The sequence below is a fragment of the Ovis canadensis genome, chromosome 1, assembly GCF_042477335.2.
Source record: "Ovis canadensis isolate MfBH-ARS-UI-01 breed Bighorn chromosome 1, ARS-UI_OviCan_v2, whole genome shotgun sequence".
In the NCBI taxonomy this organism is placed as follows: domain Eukaryota; kingdom Metazoa; phylum Chordata; class Mammalia; order Artiodactyla; family Bovidae; genus Ovis; species Ovis canadensis.
In genome coordinates, this window is record NC_091245.1 from 248,683,583 (window position 1) to 248,703,184 (window position 19,602).

The 19,602-nt window shown below is 43.0% G+C and overlaps 1 protein-coding gene across 4 annotated transcripts in view; it reads left to right on the forward strand.

The window, feature by feature from the left end:
* Positions 1 to 19,602, forward strand: part of SLC9A9 (solute carrier family 9 member A9) — a 651,239-nt gene that overhangs the window by 507,078 nt on the left and 124,559 nt on the right. For all 4 annotated transcript variants that reach the window (XR_011251201.1, XM_069563205.1, XM_069563219.1 and 1 more), the window contains exon 13: positions 8,164 to 8,215. Coding sequence is in view for 3 of the 4 variants with exons in the window: in XM_069563205.1 (XP_069419306.1) it covers positions 8,164 to 8,215 (52 nt within the window). In the remaining variant the exon portion in view is untranslated. The remainder of the gene's footprint in view (positions 1 to 8,163; positions 8,216 to 19,602) is intronic.

A 19,602-nucleotide genomic window follows, 5' to 3' on the forward strand; every position in this document is an offset into this window, starting at 1 on the left:
ACTTTCTGAAAGATGGAAATTAATGGGTGGATGCAGCCTAATTCCTCACTGGTTGTTTTGCTAGGAACTGTATCATTTAGCTGGCAATATGTTTACTGAAGATAGATGTCTTTAGAAATGGATGCTTCAACAATCAAAATCTTAATGTCAGGCACTCACACTACACTCCCTTTTCAATATCCAACTCCACTTTGAAATGTGCCCAAGCCCTTCACAACCCATCTTGGCTGGACTCTTTGTTGATGAATTTCAATAATTCTGTGTACAGTGCCTACCTCACTGTACTTTAGTTCTTTACTTCCAATGTCTGTCTTTCCGATTACATCTGGGGTCATTGATGGCAGGAATCCTGTCATTGACTTATGTATCTTAGCATCTATTATTTATGGGCTTCCCTTGTGGCTCAGCTGGTAAAGAATCACCTGCAATGTGGGAGACCTGGGTTTGATCCCTGGGTTGGGAAGATACCCTGGAGGAAGGGAAAGTCGGTCCACTCCAGTATTCTGGCCTGGAGAATTCCATGGACTGTACAGTCCATGGGGTTGCAAAGAATCGGACATGAATGAGTGACATTCACTTCGCTTCACTTCATCTATGATTTATAGACAATCTACTCTTGGTTTTAATCTATGCTGTATTTGCCATTCAATATGTTGTTGTTGTTAAGTTGCTAAGTTGTGCCTGACTCTGTAGCACTGTAGTCCAACAGGCTCCTCTGTCCATGGGATTTCCCAGGTAAAACTACTGCAGCGGGTTGTCATTTCCTTCTCCAGGGGATCTCCTCGACTCAGGGATCAAACCAGCATCTCCTGCATTAGAAGGCAGATTCTTTACCACCGAGCCACCAGGGAAGCCCCACGATTCAATTTAGGGTATATCAATTTCTCCCTAATAACATCAAGAACATAAGTTAATGTTTCATAAGTGCTTCTTAAGTGGCAGCCAACATTTTACACACTTTATATGTATTAACTAATTTTATCCTTATAATAATCCATACATTGATATATATTTATCTCCATTTACAACTGAGAAAGCTGAGGTTTAGAGAGATAAGTAATTTGTCCCAAAATTATAAATGCAATAAATCCTAGAAGTGAGATTTGAACCTATAGAGCCTGGCTACAGACTTCCAACTCGTCTAATTACTGTGCGGCACAAAATAAAATGAACTGGGATTTTTCCGATTATATTAGCCTATTTTTGTATTTCCCCAAAACCAATGTAAAATATTTGAGTGTTTAATTATATTAATTTTGGTCATACACAAGCCCAACTAATATTTATTCAAATAACATGGGGTGGGGATGGGGTGAAGTAGCAGATTGGGGCCCCATGTGATGTTCCCATGGCTACACAATAGTCTCCAAGCCTCAGCGGGTGTCTTTCAGACTCCTTCATTGTCCAGCCGTATTTGTTGTGCTCAATATCCAGTGGCTCTTCCCTTACTGAAAATGTCATTTTTTTTTACATTCAGCCATCAAATACAGTTCTTAGAGGAAATGGTTTCTCCTCCCCCACCACCTGGCCGCTGTCAGCCACCAGGGGCGGGGCGGGGGGGGGGGGGGGGCGGCGGCGGGGGATGGGGTGCTCAAAAGAACCAAACTGAACAGCAAGACTATTGGAATTCACACAATGAGAGTAAGCCCTGGTAATATTTCACTGGCTTTCCGGAGGTGCTAAGTGATAAGGATCAGAATGGATTTTGTTGGCTTTAATGGGAAAAGTGAGCCTTTTGTTAGTTACTTACCTTGCTTCCCCTCTAAGGAAAAACCCAACTTTGGAGCATTCATTTTGCCGTGCTTGGATATGGGAGCATCCTGAGTCTTCACTATGTCTAATAAAACTCTCCAAAGAATGGAGGTGCCCCGGGAGAGGAGGGATGCCCAGAGATGTGTTTGGCTCTGAAAACAGCACTGGATGCTTGCTGTAAATGAGGAACCTGGAGTGAGATGTTCCAGGGCACAGCTGGGAATATGTGCAAAGCTCATTTTCATTTTCATTTAAATACCATAGAGGCAGCACTCAACTTGCTTAAAATTAAAAGTTACATCAAAAATGCAAAACATGGTATAAAACTTTAACCAGTCTTCTTAGTTGCTTTTTAATCCTTCACTGGCTCTTCATATTCTCTATATTCAATTCTCTATATTTTTAGACATCTTCTTGGGCTGTGGTAGTTCCTCCATCCACCCTCAGCTTCCCCTTCTAAACTTGAATGTACCTTTGTGGTTATGTATCCGCTAGCTTACCTATTCTTGGGCTTCCCAGGTGGTGCTAGTGGTAAAGAATTAGCCTACCAGTACCAAAGACGGAAGAGATGTGGGTTCAGCCGCTGGGTAGGGAAGATCCCCTGGAGGAGGGCAGAGCAACCTACACCTGTATTCTTGCCTCGAGAATCCCATGGACAGAGGAGCCTGGCGAGCTATGGTTCACGGGGTCGCAAACAGTCAGACACAACTGAAGTGACTTAGCGTGTAGCACATTACCTGCTCTTTATAATAATGTATTGTTTCCTTTTTACCTGCCTTCTCTTTGCTCTCTTTCTGTTCATTCTTCCCTTCCTTCCCTTTGCTCTTCTAAACTCCTTCCTTTCCTTCTTTGTTGCCCTCTCACCTCCCTAGTCTACCAGTAAATTGTGAATGAATTCCAGTGTGGGAAGCTGCATAAATAGAACTGAATTTTACTGTGAAACCGGAAATCCCTGCTGTGCCCTGCCCACTACCTGTGGCTCCACTATAGCTGTTAGTTTACACTAGAGGTTTGCCCAGTGCAGAATCGGGAACCAGAAGGGCTGAGCAGCAAGCATGGCAGTACTGAGCTCTGGCCCCGCTGATTTTAAAAAGCACTGATAATAATAAAAATAATAACCTAGGGAGTTCCCTGGCAGTCCAGTGGTTAAGACTCTACCCTGCCAGTGCAGGGGACGCAGGTTCAGTCCCTAGTCAGGGAACTAAGATCCCACATGCCAGGCAGTGCAGCCAAAAGATAAAAATGAGCAGACAATAAAGAGGTTCTGGAAAGAACGACTATTTGTAAATAATAATAACATGGACAATAGCTGCTAACATGTCTTAAGAGCTCAGTAGGTACCAGGCCCTAAGCTAACACTTTACAAGTATTTTCATTTAATCTTCACCATAACCCTAGGAGAAGGAAATGGCAACCCACTCCAGTATTCTTGCCTGGGAAATCCCATGGGCAGAGGAGTCTGGTGGGCTACAGTCCATGGGGTCGCAGAGTCGGACATGACTAAGCACACACACACAGCAACCCCAGGAAGCAAGTTCCATCATTATCCCCATTGTACTAACCAGAAAACCTAGGCAGTGAGCAATGCAGGTCACACAGCAAAGAAACTCTTAACAACTGGGTCCACTCACCCTTCAATGGCCACAGGGTGACCTTGAGTCTGGGATTCCAGCCAAGGCTGCTGTCTCCTGAAGAGCGCTGGCTAGACGCATGGCTGGCTCTAACCTCAGGAGAAAAGAGGGTGGGCCAGCAGGACAATCACAGGTGCCCCAGGAGGGGTTCTGTCAGGAAGCAGAGGACAGAGCAGAAGACGTACGGCTACTTGCCATCCAAGTCAGTGAAAACTTTAAGTGATGGCGCATCTGAACGAAGTTAGCACAACAAGATGGATAGTCCACGATGGGGATCAGAAGAGGAAGGGCAGGAGGAGGAGGTTCAGAAAAAGAGGCGAGGTGTCACAGATGGCCAGGGATGGCCAGCATGGCCCAGCCACCAACTGGAGTTTACAGAGAGTGTTCAGTCAATGGAAGAGGCACTGATCCAGGCAGGGCCAGAGCACAGGGGCCACACTGGGCACTGAGGCTCAGAAACAAGGACGCATCCAGTTACCAGCCCCGAGGCACTGCCTCCAGGTCAGAAGAGCAGAAAGGGCAGTTCAAGGCTGTGGAAAGGTGCTGAAGAAACTAGGATATCCCCTCAGGGGTTGTCCTTTATCCCACACACCCGTGATCTCACCTGGGGAGCTGCTGTATACACAGGTGGTGCTACATGCCGGGGTAACGTGGTATCTTCTAATAATCTCTCAAAATCCCATAGTATGTAGGTGATCTTATGCATAAAAGTGAGGGGACCCAAGGGTAACCCTTTACGGGGTTACTTTCACACTCTGATTTGCTTTCTCAAAGAAGAGAGTAAGAGATACAGATGCAACTGGCATCTTGGCTTACCCCTGGGGATGCTGTATGTATGTGCCATGCACACTGATGCCAGTATACACATCACAATCGAGAAAATGCAGAAAATTGCCCTCAGAGGCAATATGGGGGTCGGGGGAGTGTGGGGGTGGACAGTTGGTCTGTGGGTGTGCAGGCTGTAGCAGAAGACAAGCTATTCTCTCAGAAAGCCCTTCTAGAATGCTTCAATTATATTATATTGTCACACATGTGTATGTTTTATAAACTTAAAAAGAAAAAATGTACTAAATCTGACCCTCAGGTTGTCATACTAAATATATACACCTATGGCTAATACGGTTGATGTATGGCAGAAACCAAATAAATTTTTTAAAATATCCTATGATAAGCCATAATGAAAAAAATATAAAAAATAAAAAGGCGAGCACAGAGTTAATATGCTGACATATTGTTGCAGGCAGGAAATCTAATCGGCAGATACAAGAATTTCAAAAAGAAAAAGAATAGTAGCCAGGGATCATTTAATATGGGCATAAAGAGGTTCACTTGCCTCTTGGAAATCATTATAACACAGTGAGTGTTAGATTTTATGGGGCTAGTGGCGATCCTGAGACCTCCAGTAAAGCTCCGAGTTACCCCCATCACACTGTGTTTAAGGAGGCTAAATATATTTTAGCAAGATTCCTATCAAAAGAAGCCAAAATCACCAGCGAGAGAAGGCTTCACTCTTTGGTGCCTTTCCTTCATAGCCCTTAAATTATAATAAACTTTTCAGATTTTTTAAAAATTAGATCTACCCAACTGTATGCCCTATGAGGACAGGAACCACGTCTTCTCTGTTCTCCTAGTTGCCCCAGAAGGGAAATAACTCACACTCACATAGGGTTCTGTTTCCTCAAGCCTCATGAGACTTTTTTTTAATATTTATTTATTTGGCTGTGTCGGGATCTACACTGCATCATTCAGGAACTTTGGTTGCTACTCGGGAGCTCCAGAGGACGCAGGCTCAGTTGCCCCACAGCATGTGGGATCTTGACTCCTCATCCAGGAATCAAACATTCATCCCCTGCATTGGAAGGTGGATTCTTAACCACTGAACCACCAGGGAAAACCCAAGTTCCTTGAGCTGTTTAGTCTGCTCTAGGCAAGGAAGATAGCAGGCCTGGCCTCAGGAGCAGATGCCGAGCTTCCATGAAATGGGAGGTGGGGAGGAGACATGTTCTTCCTCTGAGAAAGCAGATCTCTTGGCCCCCCGAGGTGCTCTTCACCGAGTCCCGCATAAAACTGAAAGACGTAAACTGTCCCCTCTCCTTCCTCTCTTCCATCTGGCTTCCGGAATAACTGAAACTAGCCTGGTCTACTGTGATGGCTGCTGGGGAGGAAAGCCTAAATGTCAGTGGAAAATCTCAGTGCTGCCTCTGACTTTAAACGTTGGGTTTCTTGTGAAATTTGACTTTTGTTCCCTCCAGTTTTCTAGACAGAGAACTGAAAAAAAGGGACCCTAAACAGATGCAGCCGTGGAAAGTTCAGGGCCCTCAGTCCAGTTCACAGCCTGCGTGGGTGCTGGTTAGCTCTTGGGGCTGGGGAGGGGTCCAGATTTACTCAGTAATAAAGGCTCCTGCGGAGAACTCAGGTCCACCAGAGACATGAGAAGGGGGGCCTGGGGCCCACTGTTCACAGAGGCTGGGCTCAGGTCAGCGGCACCGCAGGCTCATTGCCTAGACTCACCTCAGACGGCTGGGCCTCAACTCCCCTCCATTCTGCCTCCCCTACTCCTTCCCCCTTTCCTCAGGATCCCACCCCCTCTATCCTCTTCCGGCCCCCTCCCCGGCTCCACCTCCCCCCTCTCCCCCTCCCCTGCCCCTCCCACCTCCCCGCCTCCCCCTCCCTTCTTCTCATCCCTCTAGGCCCCTCCTTTCTCCTTCCTGACCCCCTTTCCCTCTCCCCCTCATCCTTCTCTCCCCCAACTTCAATAAAACAGGTCAAATGGCTCTTTCTACTCTAAGAAAATCAAAGGTTAGCCGCCACCAGAGGCTCTTTCCAGTTACCTGAAGGCCTAAAGATTCCACACACAGTCAACAGCTACCCACTTAGCGAGAAGGGGCCCTTCAGGCCCAGAGGCTACTAGTCTTAGAAGAATCAGAGGTGTTTGAAACCGGCCGCCTCTGCACTGCGGCCTTCCTTTCACAGGCTAGCACATCTGCGGGACTGGTGCCTGCCACCTGCCTCCCCTCCCCCACACAGAGAACACAACTGGAGCACCAAAGAAGAGTTTCCCGGGGCAGGAGGGCAAGGAAAGACTCCAAAGCGCTGGAGGTTGTGGCGTTCTCAGGAAAGGCTCTGGCGGAGCTCGAGCAGGTGGCTGAGGCCCTGAGCCACCACCCCCCACCCCATCCTGCCTGCCACAGGCAGAGGCCCACTGCCCAGAGCAGAGGAAGTTCAAGCTCCAGGCCCTCACGTGCTCCGGCCCTTCCAAGGCCCTGGGAAGAGCCCCAGCATTGTGTTCCCAGGGTCCTATGTTTTTGTAAGGTTTGCAAAAGGAATAGAGTTTAACCACTGTCGGGTTGGATCGCTGTTTCTTTCTACTACCGTTTCCTCTCAGGCTCACTTCGCCCCGGTCAGATGGCTCTGGTGTGGCCTGGGCGTCTGGGGGTCTGACCAAGGGAAAACTGAATCGGGCGGGCACTCAGCTTATCCTCAGTGGGGTTTCGTGGTCTGCTGTCACTCTGTGAAGGGCAAGTCACTGCTGGTCCTTGTGCAGGGACCGCTCACAGGAACAGAGCCACGAGGCTGAGCCCCAGTGGAACGTGCTCTATGGTACCTGGCTTCGCGACTGTACGGTTAGTGGAGAAAAAACAAGGCTTGAAATGCCCTGAGCCAGGAGCTAGTCTGTGGAAAACTCTTCCGGTTGTGAGATGTGTAAAATTCCAAGTGGAGGATTCCGTTCTCATCAATGTGCCGTCAGAATGGAAATTCAAGAATACTTATATTCAGTAATGCAGCACTTACACTGATAAATGCACTGGATAGTAGTGTTGATGAGAATCTCCTGAAGGGAAATTTATCAGAAATCTTGTCTTTTCAGGGTATTAATCTTTAGCGGTATTGCACACAGCAAGTGTGTCTGTGTAAGGAAGCATGCTATAATGACTCCCAATTATTAATAATTTCCATCAGTCTTGCTGGAGGAAAGACGACCTTATCTTCCCGTTCTCTCTTATATGATGTCATTATATCATGTAAACAGAGTAAGAAAGTATACAGGCAAAACTCAGGAGGAAAAGTTATTTTAGAGGTGTATCAGACAGAACATTATACATCTTATAGATTTCAAGATGTCTGTTGCACAGATTTTTAAATTATTTATTGTGTTACAATTTATTTTCTCTTTGTCAAGAGTCACTTTCAAACCTCATTTTGTATTTGTATTTTTGCATTAATTTGCGTAAAGAGAGCCCCCTAAATCGTATAAGTCCCACAAACCTGGATCCTCCCTACTTGCCAGCCTCCATGAGCATCTGGACGAAAGATCAGATGTTCCCCTAAATACAATATTGTAAAGCAACTAAAAAAACCTTTTTTGTTGTTTGTTTCTGTCCTTGGAAGCCTGCTGCAGCCCGGGCCCCCACATCCCCGAAGCAGTGTGGTCAGTGAGTCCTGCCAGAGAGACAGGTGGCCCTCCCTCCAGGAGCCCTGTTTGGGGGCCCTGGAGGTCTTTCCCTGAGGGCTTCGCTCCCAGATTCTCTTGCTGGGAAAGACAGCAGTGGGGAACAGCTGTTGGTGCTCCATTCCGCCAGCCGTACAGAGGCCCAGCTGTGCGAGCTCTCCTTTTCCCATAAATCTATTTGATGTTCCCTGGATTCACAGAGAGGTACGAGGGTTTTCTGCCAAACCCGTCCTCTGATTCGTACTCTCTTTGGTTCAGGTGGTCTGACCTAAGAGACTGTCTCGTCTCATCTACACAAGACCCTTACCAGTTCTCTCTTCTCTTTAACAGGGTTGGTGTAGACCTGGATGAAGATCAGAAGGAGGAACCCTCCTCACACCAGGCAAGTCAAAAAAGCAGAGGCATAGAGAACAACAACCTGAGCTGTTCTGTTTCATAGCCAGGAAGCCCCATTCTAAAGAGGGCTGTTTCCTCAGATAAAACAAATCAGATGACTATAAAATACGTGGGAATTCAGGGTATCTATAACCTTTGTATCACCTCTAGTCTGCTTTGTATCACCAGCAGACACTTGTGCCCTCTTTGCGGCCTCAGGAAGCCTGGAAAGTGCAATATATGGGAGCAAAAGCATGGCTCTTGGAATCAGGCAGCCTGGAGTTCAAATCCCTGCCCAGCAGCTTGCTTGCTGTGGTCATTTCAGTGAAATTGATTTGATGCACATTCAACACATGTGCTGTACAAAACAGATGGGCCTGCTTCTCCTGCGTGACTTCTCATTTATCAGGTTGAGGTATACAGAAATACAGAAACATTAAAAATCAGCAAAAGCACAGCCTGAAAATCCTAAGGGAAAATAGTTCAGGACAACATGCTGTTGCCTCAAGTAAGAGAAGTGTAGTCTCCAAACTCTGGACTTGAATCTAACATCAGAGTAAAGTCTATCATTGGCAATTTCGCTTTAGTTGTTTTTCACTTAGTACCCAAAGTTAACAACTGTGTAGCCATGTTGCACCTTTTGCTGAAATTGCAGGTAGACAGACCTGAAATCACAGGTAGAATAACATCATAAATAAGTGATGCTGCTTAATGAATCGTGTCCTGATCCTATCTGAATTTGAAAAGAATCCATCGCTTTGATCTCGTGTTTTCTTCCTACCATTACATCAATGAGACATAGCTGGTTAGTGCTGCCAGGCAAGATGCTGCCGCTTTCCTGGTTCACACAAAGAAGGAAGGATGTTATGCTCTACAGTAAGGGCTGGAAAATTAAGTTGGCAATGATCCGGCTCATGTGCACTTTGAATTTCTTTTGCCACATGTGTTCCAAGGTCAGGCTGGTGCTGTTTTCACTGACTTTATTGCCCAGAAAAGACACCTAACTGCAGGACTGAGCCCAGCAGGGGTGTCGGCACACTGGGATTAGGGCCAGAGTATTGACCTTCGAAAGGTGATCAAAACTGTATCCTTACACTGGTGGGCTATAATGAGTCGTCAGGAAGGGCTCCTGGTTAGGATTTTCACAAAGCATTTTATCTCATGCAGGTCAACTAATCCCTTCTCCTACTTTCAAGCAAAGCTTTTATCTAAGTTTTGTCCTTCTCCTATATCTTTTTCTTTAAAAGAAAAGTGATACAATAAGAAATTGATCAAAGAAAATTCTTCATCTTCTTCTAACTAACTGCCTAATACTTTATAGTTACATGTAATTATTGGTAAGATTATCTGCTAGCTTAAATTTTATCTTTTATAATTTAAATGTATTTTATTTTTGCTCATTTACACCATTAATTTAGTAATAATTCTTACCTGGAAATACTTTTATTTATTTATTTTTTATTTGTTTAATTTTATTGTCTGTATTCTGCCTCTATCATTACTTCATTCTCAACATACAGACCAATACAAATTAATATTCTTGAAAAAAGAAATGATAAAACACATACAAGAATTGACATTTTATGAGATTAAGTGTTGCTATGCTGAGACACAGCATGTTTTCTCATTTATTCAGGGTCTGTTTCATATCCTTTGATGTATCTTGCAGTTCTTATTTCTTTATAGTTTTACTTATCTGTATCATCTGAAGTGTTACCTTTATATATTTATTTATCTAGTTATTGGCCACACTATGAGGCCTGAAGGATCTTAGTTCCCCATCCAGGGATTGAAACCTTGTCCCTCAGGGGAAGCATGGAGTCCTTACCACTGGACTTACCTGGAAATACTTTTAATCAGTTGAAAGTACTTTTTGTTGTTCTTAGAGAAATGAGATATACCACATAATACAGTAAAAATTGTACCCCAGTAGCTGAGTGACAAAGAATCCAACTGCCAATGCAGAAGACGTGGGTTCGATCCCTGGGTCAGTAAGATCCCCTGGAGAAGAAAACGGCAATCGATTCCAGTATTCTTGCCTAGGAAATTGCATGGACAGAGGAGCCTGGCAGGCTACATGGGGTTGCAAAAGAGCCAGACTTGGCGACTAAACAACAGTGAAAAGTACATGGTATTTGATCTTCAGCAAGCTTTTTACATCTTTGAATCTTAACTTTCCTATCTATATAACGCAAATGATAATAATGTCTACTTCTCCAGGTTGTTAAAACAATCAAGTGAAATTATATTTATGAAGACTACTTAACTTAATCTCATTAAAACCATCTTATCTCATAAACAATTTGACGAAGCAGCTTATACCACCACATATGATAAAATAATAGTGAAATATTTTTAAGAATTTTAAAATTCAGTTTAAAAAATTTATAAAAGCAGGAAGATGAAAACCAGAGAAGTAAAAAAAAAAAAAATCATAAATAAAAGATCATAAGGTCCTATATACTTGCTAAAGTTGAGCCACAGGTAAGCTCGTTGTTAGACAAAGAGGGGGGAAAGGAAGTAATAATCAGCAATATACTAAGTTATTATACTTAAAAAATTACACTCACTCCCCAAGCTGTACAAAGCTTCACAGACCACAATGCTTTAAAAGAATTTTCTCACTTGAGGCTTCCTGTAGAGGACACGTAAGGAGCTGTCTAATTTCCATGTAATTTGCACGGTTTCTACTGCTCTTCTGCTGCTTAAAAATAGTTTTAATTTTAAGAAGTGTCCTGGAATTGTTCTTATTCATGCTGATTGACTACTAAGATAACTACATTTCAGATAAAGGTTTTCATCACACTTTGCAGTAATTTTTATTTTCAATGTCAAGTACAGGAAACAGCGGGCTCAGGCAACAAGTAACAAACCGCAGTGCCCGTGCAGCTGCCATTTAGCCTGGACAAAGGGGATTTGGGGGACTTTTCAAACCATGTGTCAAAAACCTCTAGGCCCTCATTTTTCCTGACAGCTCTTTGCTTATCATCAGCATCTGTTGCTCTGACTATAGAGCGTAAACTTAAGTCTCAGGAGGACTGTATTTTTCCACTCAGTTTGCATTTTATTACATTGGCCTTGTGTTAACAAACAGGTATCTTTGCACTGGTCAACTTCTGAAAAAAAGACTTTATTCTTAGTTTTTGTTCAGTTGCTCAGTCATGTCCAGCTCTTTTGCAACCCCATTGACTGTAGCTCGCTAGGCTCCTCTGTCCATGGGATTTCCCAGGGCAGAATACTGGAGTGGGGTGCTATTTTCTTCTCCAAGGGATTTTTCCCAACCCAGGGAACAAACCCGCATCTCCTGCATTGGCAGGTGGATTCTTTACCGCTGAGCCACCGGGGAAGCTTGCCTTATTCTTAACTTACCAGAAGCTAAAATTTTCAGATAATTATGGCAATTACTGATCATAATTTTGATCACTCTCAAAATCAGTAATAAGCATATGTAATGACATGTACATATCCTTGAAGGAATTTCCTCTTTCTCTGTTTCTGGAGAGTAAAATAGCCTTTGGAAAGCATGAACTTGCAGCTGCGACTACCCCACCCCCACCCTCCCCCGCCCCCATGTCACGATTTTCCTTTTTGCCCTGTAACACCTTGGAAGTGTGAATGGTATTACGTTCTTACCCATTACAAACCCAGAAGTTTTAAAAAGCATGTTCCACACGCAGATATTAAACTTTAAATATACACTGTATGCAAATGTGCCACTTCAAGAAATGAAAGGTATTGCAACTGTGAAATTTATTTCTCTTAAATGTAAAAAAATAAAAATAAAAACACCCTCAGACAAACTTTCCCCCTTGACAGGAAGTTTTCCTTGTACTTGATGCTGTGTCCTTGGCATCACAAGCCTTACAGAAAGGATGAGACTCGTTGGAGCACCATGCCTGTCATCTTAGTTCAATAGAAAATTCCTGCTACCCAAGAAGGGCCACCACTATTGCTTCTCTTTTTCCTGCTTGCTATCTTTCATGGTCATCCTAATATTTGTAGAGTGCTAACTATTGTTGTTAACACTTCTGAATATTAATACTTCAGCTGTGTTAACTCATTTACCCAGATAAACGTATCAGTTCAGTTCAGTTGCTCAGTCGTGTCTGACTCTTTGTGACCCCATGAATCGCAGCACACCAGGCCTCCCTGTCCATCACCAACTCCCAGAGTTCACTCAAACTCATGTCCATCGAGTCGGTGATGCCATCCAGCCATCTCATCCTCTGTCGTCCCCTTCTCCTCCTGCCCCCAATCCCTCCCAGCATCAGGGTCTTTTCCAATGAGACAACTTTTCGCATGAGGTGGTCAAAGTACTAGAGTTTCAGCTTTAGCATCATTCCTTCCAAAGAACACCCAGGACCGATCTCCTTTAGAATGGACTGGTTGGCTCTCCTTGCAGTCCAAGGGACTCTCAAGAGTCTTCTCCAACACCACAGTTCAAAAGCATCAATTCTTCAGTGCTCAGCTTTCTTCACAGTCCAACTCTCACATCCATACATGGCTACTGGAAAAACCATAGTCTTGACTAGACGGACCTTTGTTGGCAAAGTAATGTCTCTGCTTTTCAATATGCTATCTAGGTTGGTCATAACTTTCCTTCCAAAGAGTTAGCGTCTTTTCATCTCATGGCTGCAGTCACCATCTGCAGTGATTTTGGAGCCCCAAAAAATAAAGTCTGACACTGTTTCCACTGTTTCCCCATCTATTTCCCATGAAGTGATGGGACCAGATGCCATGATCTTAGCTTTCTGAATGTTGAGCTTTAAGCCAACTTTTTCACTCTCCTCTTTCACTTTCGTCAAGAGGCTTTTTAGTTCCTCTTCACTTTCTACCATAAGGGTGGTGTCATCTGCATATCTGAGGTTATCCTATGGGTAGGTGCTGTTATTATGTTTGTATTTTAAATAAGGAAACTGTACACAGAGAATATTAAATAACTTGCTGAAGGATACATAGTGAGAAGAGGTAAAATTCAAACCCAGGTGATCTGGTTCCAGAACTTCCACTCTTAATGGACATGCATGCCTCTGTTCGTTCATTCATTCATTCATTCATTCGTACAGGCCACCCATGTCAGGCAGGCATCTAAGTGTGAGGAGGATGCATCAGTTACCAATTCAAAGTCTTCACCCTCACAGAGCTTACACTCTAGTGGGGGACACAGAGAAGAAAGTGGTAAACCGCTATGCACTGTCAGTTCAGAGAATAATAACAACAGAGCAGGGAAGAGGATGGAGAACAACAGAGGAGAGGCTATGGCTGGCTTTCTTTCTGAGGAAGTGGCCTTTGGTTAGACACCTGAACAATGTACAGAAGTGAGATGTGCACGTAGGCTCTGGGTAAACGGGCCAGGCAGAGGGAACGGCAGGATGACGTCACAGTGAGCTACGGTGTGCTCCATACACCGCAGGCATACCGCGTGGCTGGAGCTGAGGGAGCAAGGCGGAAGCAAACGGAGGAGGAGTGGGAGAGACCAAGAGGGGCCAGATCACTGGCCATGGTGGTGGGTTCATTTCATTCTATGTGTGATGGAAGCAAAAACTTGCAGGTTTGGAACTTAAACCAACTTTTTTAAAAACTCATTTTTCTTCCATTTCCAGCTCTGCCAACTGTTGTTGTTGTTTAGTTGCTAAATTATCTGACTCTTTTGCGACCCCATGGACGATAGCCCTCCAGGCCCCTCTGTCCATGGGATTCCCCAGGCAAGAATACTGGAGTGGGTAGCCATTCCCTTCTCCAGGGGATCTTCCCTTCCCAGGGATTGATCCCACAACTTCTGCTTTGGCAGGTGGATACTTTACCACTGAGGAAACCCTGTCAACTGATTAACAATTAACTGTCTACAATTAACAAGGAAGTTAATTTTCTTTTCAAATATAACTTTATTTTTAACACTCTGCTTATGCCTCTATGTGCTCTCTTAAGGCTAACTTCCAATTTTATTTTTGCTTCTGAAAATCCCTTCATTGAAATTCTGATTTTGGTTGTCATTTATGCTTGTGTGTAACCTGGGTAGATCAGTTCTTGTCACTGTAGCTTAAGGAAGTCAAAGCAGAGCTGAGAAAAGTCCAGAGAAAGGCAGCTTCAATGAGCAGAGGGAGTTTAAAAGAATCAGGATTTCTCCAGCAGAAATGACTAGCACAACAAAGGGCTACAACAAAGTGTCTTTAAAAATATGGAGCATGTGAATCAGGTGAACAAAGACCTGTGTGCCAAATCCCAGAAAACCATAAACTAGAGCACCCTTAAATCTGAAAAAGCTCATTTGGAGAAGAATAAAAGTACTTGTTCTTCTGCACAATTGACACTTAGTACTCAGACTCATCTGGAGTTACAAGACTGGAAATACAAGTAGGTTCAGGAGGGAAAGAGATTCATTAACAGATGGTAGGGTCATCTAGTCATTAAGTAATATTTAATTTTACCTTGTAAATATTTTCTAGTATTTCTAACAAACTTATAGGAAACAGAATAAAGATTCCCACAACTATGTCCCTCAGATTTAACAATCATCAATATTTTTTCATACTTGCTATTGGAGTTGGCCTCATAGAATGGGAATCCCATGGTACATACCAACGAATATTTCAGAAATAAAATGCTAGCCTCTAAAGGGCATCACTGACTCAGTGGACATGAGTTTGGGTGAACTCTGGGAGTTGGTGATGGACAGGCAGGCCTGGCGTGCTGCGATTCATGGGGTCTCAAAGAGTCGGACGTGACTGAGCGACTGAACTGAACTAAAAGGGCTTTCCTGATAGCTCGGTTGGTAAAGAATCCATCAATAATGCAGTAGACCCCAGTTCAATTCCTTATCCCTGGAGAAGGGATAAGGCTACCCACTCCAGTAATCTTGGGCTTTCCTTGCAGCTCAGCTGACAAAGAATCCACAACGTGGGAGACCTCCCTGGTGGCTCAGACGGTAAAGCGTCTGTCTACAATGCGGGAGACCCGGGTTTGATCCCTGGTTTCAGAAGCCTCTAAAATTGATCTGATCCATATGAGAGTTTTTGTTTGTTTATTTGTTTTTAATGTTATTGCAACTAATAGTTCTGTGAGAAAAAGGTAAATGACTGTTTCAGAGTAAGTATCTTGGGTTTTTCTGGGGCCAACACTGAATTTATCTTGATTTTACTTACTCATGCTTATACACTGAAAAGAGTACAACCTACCCACTACTAATTTTACTGAGTAAGACTAAATTCCACGTATATACATATATGTCTTACCTGCAGATTCTATAATTTCATGCTTTAGAAAGCAAAAATAATAACAAGGAAGAGGGAGCAGAAGATGGTAGCTACTATTTAGTGATTAGGCACCATGTATAAAATCACAATTAATCTCTAACTTGACCAATCAACATACATATGATAAACCTCACTTTTTTAAGAATAAAGCTTTTATTTGGTTAGTTATGGCTGCACTGGATCTTTGTTGCTGCATGGGCTTTCGCTAGTTGTGGCAAGCAGGGGCTAATCTCTAGTTGCAGAGCGCAGGCTTCTCTTCGCAGTGGCTTCTTTTATTGCAGAGCATGGGCTTTAGGGCCTGTGGGCTTTTATAGTTACTGCAGAGGGGCTCAGTAGTTGTGGCACAAGTGCTTAGTTGCCCAACGTCATGTGGGATCTTTCTGGACCAGGGATCAAATTCATGTCCCCTGTGTTGGCAGATGGATTCTTAATCACTTGACCACCAGGGAAGTCCTAAACCCTATTTTATAAAGGATGAAATTGGAGTTCCAAGAATTAAACCAACTTTCCCAAGACAACATAAAAATTCCAGCCACTGCAACAATACCCAAACTCAGCTTCTGGTTCCACAGCTCATGAAACTGTTGTTCTCAGTTTGCATTGTTCTCTGCTTGGACTCTACCTCTTCACACTACCTACCATTGGGAAAGGGCCTCCTGGGAGAACAAAAGAAGAAGATAGGGCTCATTTCATTTGTTTTCCTTCTTTCAAGGATCACAGTCCTTTGCTGCCTGAACTCTATTACATATTTATGGTACCAGTTATTCTATCAGCCATTATGTATTTTGAAAATAGTTTTGTTCAGGGAAACATTGTTCTGCTTCATTTCGTTTTCAGGCAAAAATATAACACTCTGTTCAGTTCAGTTCAGTTGCTCAGTCACGTCCAACAGGCTTCCCTGTCCATCACCAATTCCTGGAGCTTACTCAAACTCATGTCCATAGAGTCAGTGATGCCATCCAACCATCTCATCCTCTGTCATCCCCTTATCTTCCTACCTTCAATCTTTCCCAGCACTCAAATCACAAGTCTAAATGTAAAACCCTTATCCTTGCTATGGTGTTTGTGATTTGGAGTTCTGTCATTGGGGGATAGCATGAGCTAGGATCTTCTTGTTCCAAAGTACCTTTTCAACTCCAGTGCCTTTTACATGTAGAACTTATAATTCTATTAGTAGTATGTAGTTGTATCAGGCTTCTACTGCTGTACAATAAATTGTCCCAAAAATCAGTTGCTTGAAATAACAAACATTTATTACCTCACAGTTTCTATGGGTCAGGAATTTGAGAGCAAATTAGCTGAGTGTTTCTGGTGCAGGGTCTCTCCTGAGGTTGCAGTCAGGATTTCAGCCAGAGTTAGTCATCTGAAGGCTCGCCTGGGGCTGAAGGATCCACTGCCATGTTGGCAAGAGGCCTCAGTTCCTTGCTAACTCTTCACAGAGACTCAGACCCTTACCATATAGAGCTCTCCACAGAGCTGCTTGAGTGTCCTCACGATATGGCAGCTGACTTTCCTCCAGTGCTTCAAGACAGACAGCAAGGAGGAACCCACAATGCCTTTTTATGACCTACTCTTGGATATCACCATCCCGTCTGCTCCATTCTATTGATTAAAAATGAGTCACTAAGTATGGTCCACACTCAATAGGAAGGAAAATTAGTCTCCATTTTTTTAAACTCATGTCTACTATTTATTGGACAATTTGTGAAGCACTATGCTACATAAGGCTTCTCATGGAAGCCCTATGAGGTAGGTATTGCATCCACATCTCACAGAGAATACAACAGTTTCAGAAAAATAAGCCACTTGCCCCTGATCACACTGCAAGGGAGAAAGTCTCCATCTTTTAAAGGAATAGTACCAAAGAGTTTGTGAATATATATTTTTAAATCACCAAAGTATTATATTTACCTGAGCCAAACAATTCATTTTCACTGAATTAACTTGAATCCTTTGTACAGACAAAATTATTTTTGAAGCAGTCCCCATCCTTTTTTTGTGGTAGTGAAACCATGAGTTTAGCCCATCTGGTCATATATCTGTGTTGTCTAAGTTTCCTCCTGGCAGTTTTATTCATCCTTGTCTGATTGTTTCCTTCATTTTTTTTTCTCCCTAAGCATGCATTTTCTGACTATACCTTCTTGGGAACATTTATGAATTTATCATGGTGTGGGAAAGGTAGAAATGTTTGCATAAAATACTTTCTATGTGGAGACTAAGAATTAATTTTACTTTTTAAAACATAAATTTGAAAACAAAATTTCCTTTTTCCCCTCAACTGTATATGCCCACCCTCTTTAGAACCCAGAAATCTTTCCCTTTAGGGACACAGACTCTAGTCCTCTCCTTGATTATCATAAAATCAAGGCAATAAATTTGAAATTATCACATGAATACATTCCAAACTGGGGGAGATGGTAGGGCAAAAGTACTGCTATCAAATTCCATTCACACTTACTACTGGAAAATGTGCTCTGGAACCATAAGGAACCCTACAGACTTATTATGATAATTACCTGTCATTGTCATCATTCTGTACAACCTCCATTGACTTTAGTATTGAATATGAAATCTTGAGAAATAGAAAGGAAAATCTTCTCTCTCTTAATCCGCTGAATCCCCATGAAGTGAGGAGCAATCCCATAAGATTAGCCCAGAGCAGAGGTTCATCTGGTTCACTTAGCAAAGGTCCCTCGTTTGAATATTGATAGAGGAATGTATTTACATTGGCTTAGTTCTTTCTCACTAAGGTTAATACAGCAAACAATCCCCTCCTGCTTCAGTGTCTGGTTTTCAAAGATTTCTTGCCAGAGCCTTTTGTTTTCTCTCAGGGATCCAAATAAGCATAAAACAAAGAGTACCTTCATAATTTTCCTCTTGCTTCCTCTCTAGGGTGTTGCTAGAGGGGTCACTTAAAAGACAACTACTCACTCCCTACTGTGTTCCTCCACTTCCCGATCTATTCCCTTGTTTAAGGAGAAAAAGGAAAGAGATCAAATGCCCCGGTCATTTGTGCATTTTCCCAGAAATAGAGGATAATAAAGGAACCTGAAATTGCACATATATCAAACACTGTGCCTCTTAGAAGTATCAAGGGCAAATAAAAGCTAAGATTCAATGCCCTTGAATCTCCAGTTCCCATTTACAGCTGTGAAACATGAGGCTCAGAGTTGGAAAGTGTATCATTATTATTGAATGGGAGACAGTCAGAGAACTCAAATCTTGGTCTTCAGTTTCTGGATCCTCTGCTTGTTCCAACATGTGTGCCACTTCTGGCATCCAAGAACTCAGGAGAGAAGATATATTACTAGCAATAAAGAAAATATCACCATGTTCCAGATTTTTCTGATGACTGCTCACATCCATTGTCCTGGGGTGTGATCGGATCTCAGCTTCAGAATAATCTAGGTAAATTGATGCTACCTGCTGTCCTCTGCCCATCTGGGCCCTCCCAGGCGCTTGCCCTCTGTGCTGCCTCATCAGATACTTATGTTCCTGGGTGGCTGCAAAGGCTGGCCTTCCCTTGGAACATTTATCTTCAACCCCCAGTGAACAAGCAGAGCACATAGTGGACTAACTCATTTATTTCTCCTCATTTATTGATGGCCTTTCATAACCAGGTTATTAAGTCATCAATAACTTCAGAGAAATAAATGAATGGATCCAGAACTGGGCCAACAGATATTTAAGACATACTCTGAACATTTTATCTCAGATCAGCAGAAAAAGTCAACGCTGGGTCCTCAGTGGTATTTTCCTTACCTGGAAACACATGTTCTATATTTTATTCTAATGGAACCCAGTTTATTTCTCTACAAAGTAGTGAAATGACTAACATCTCCAGTATCCCAAGTAAATTAAAGTTTGAAAAATAGATTATAAGTGTTAACATTTTTTCCCAAAATACCATCTAGTATGTGTTGCTCTCATCAGTTGGCAAAAAAAAAAAAAATAGTTCTGGAAGATTTGCCAGAAATAGATTATAAATTCTTTCAGGAATATTTGTAAGTTCTGATATTCCCCTCAGAAGATAAACTAAAATGAAAAGGAGATGGAAAAAGGAGTGAAAGGCAGGGAGGGTTTCTAAGACCCTGAGAAACCCCTGAAATTTAGGAGTCTAAAGAAATTTGTAACACTAAAG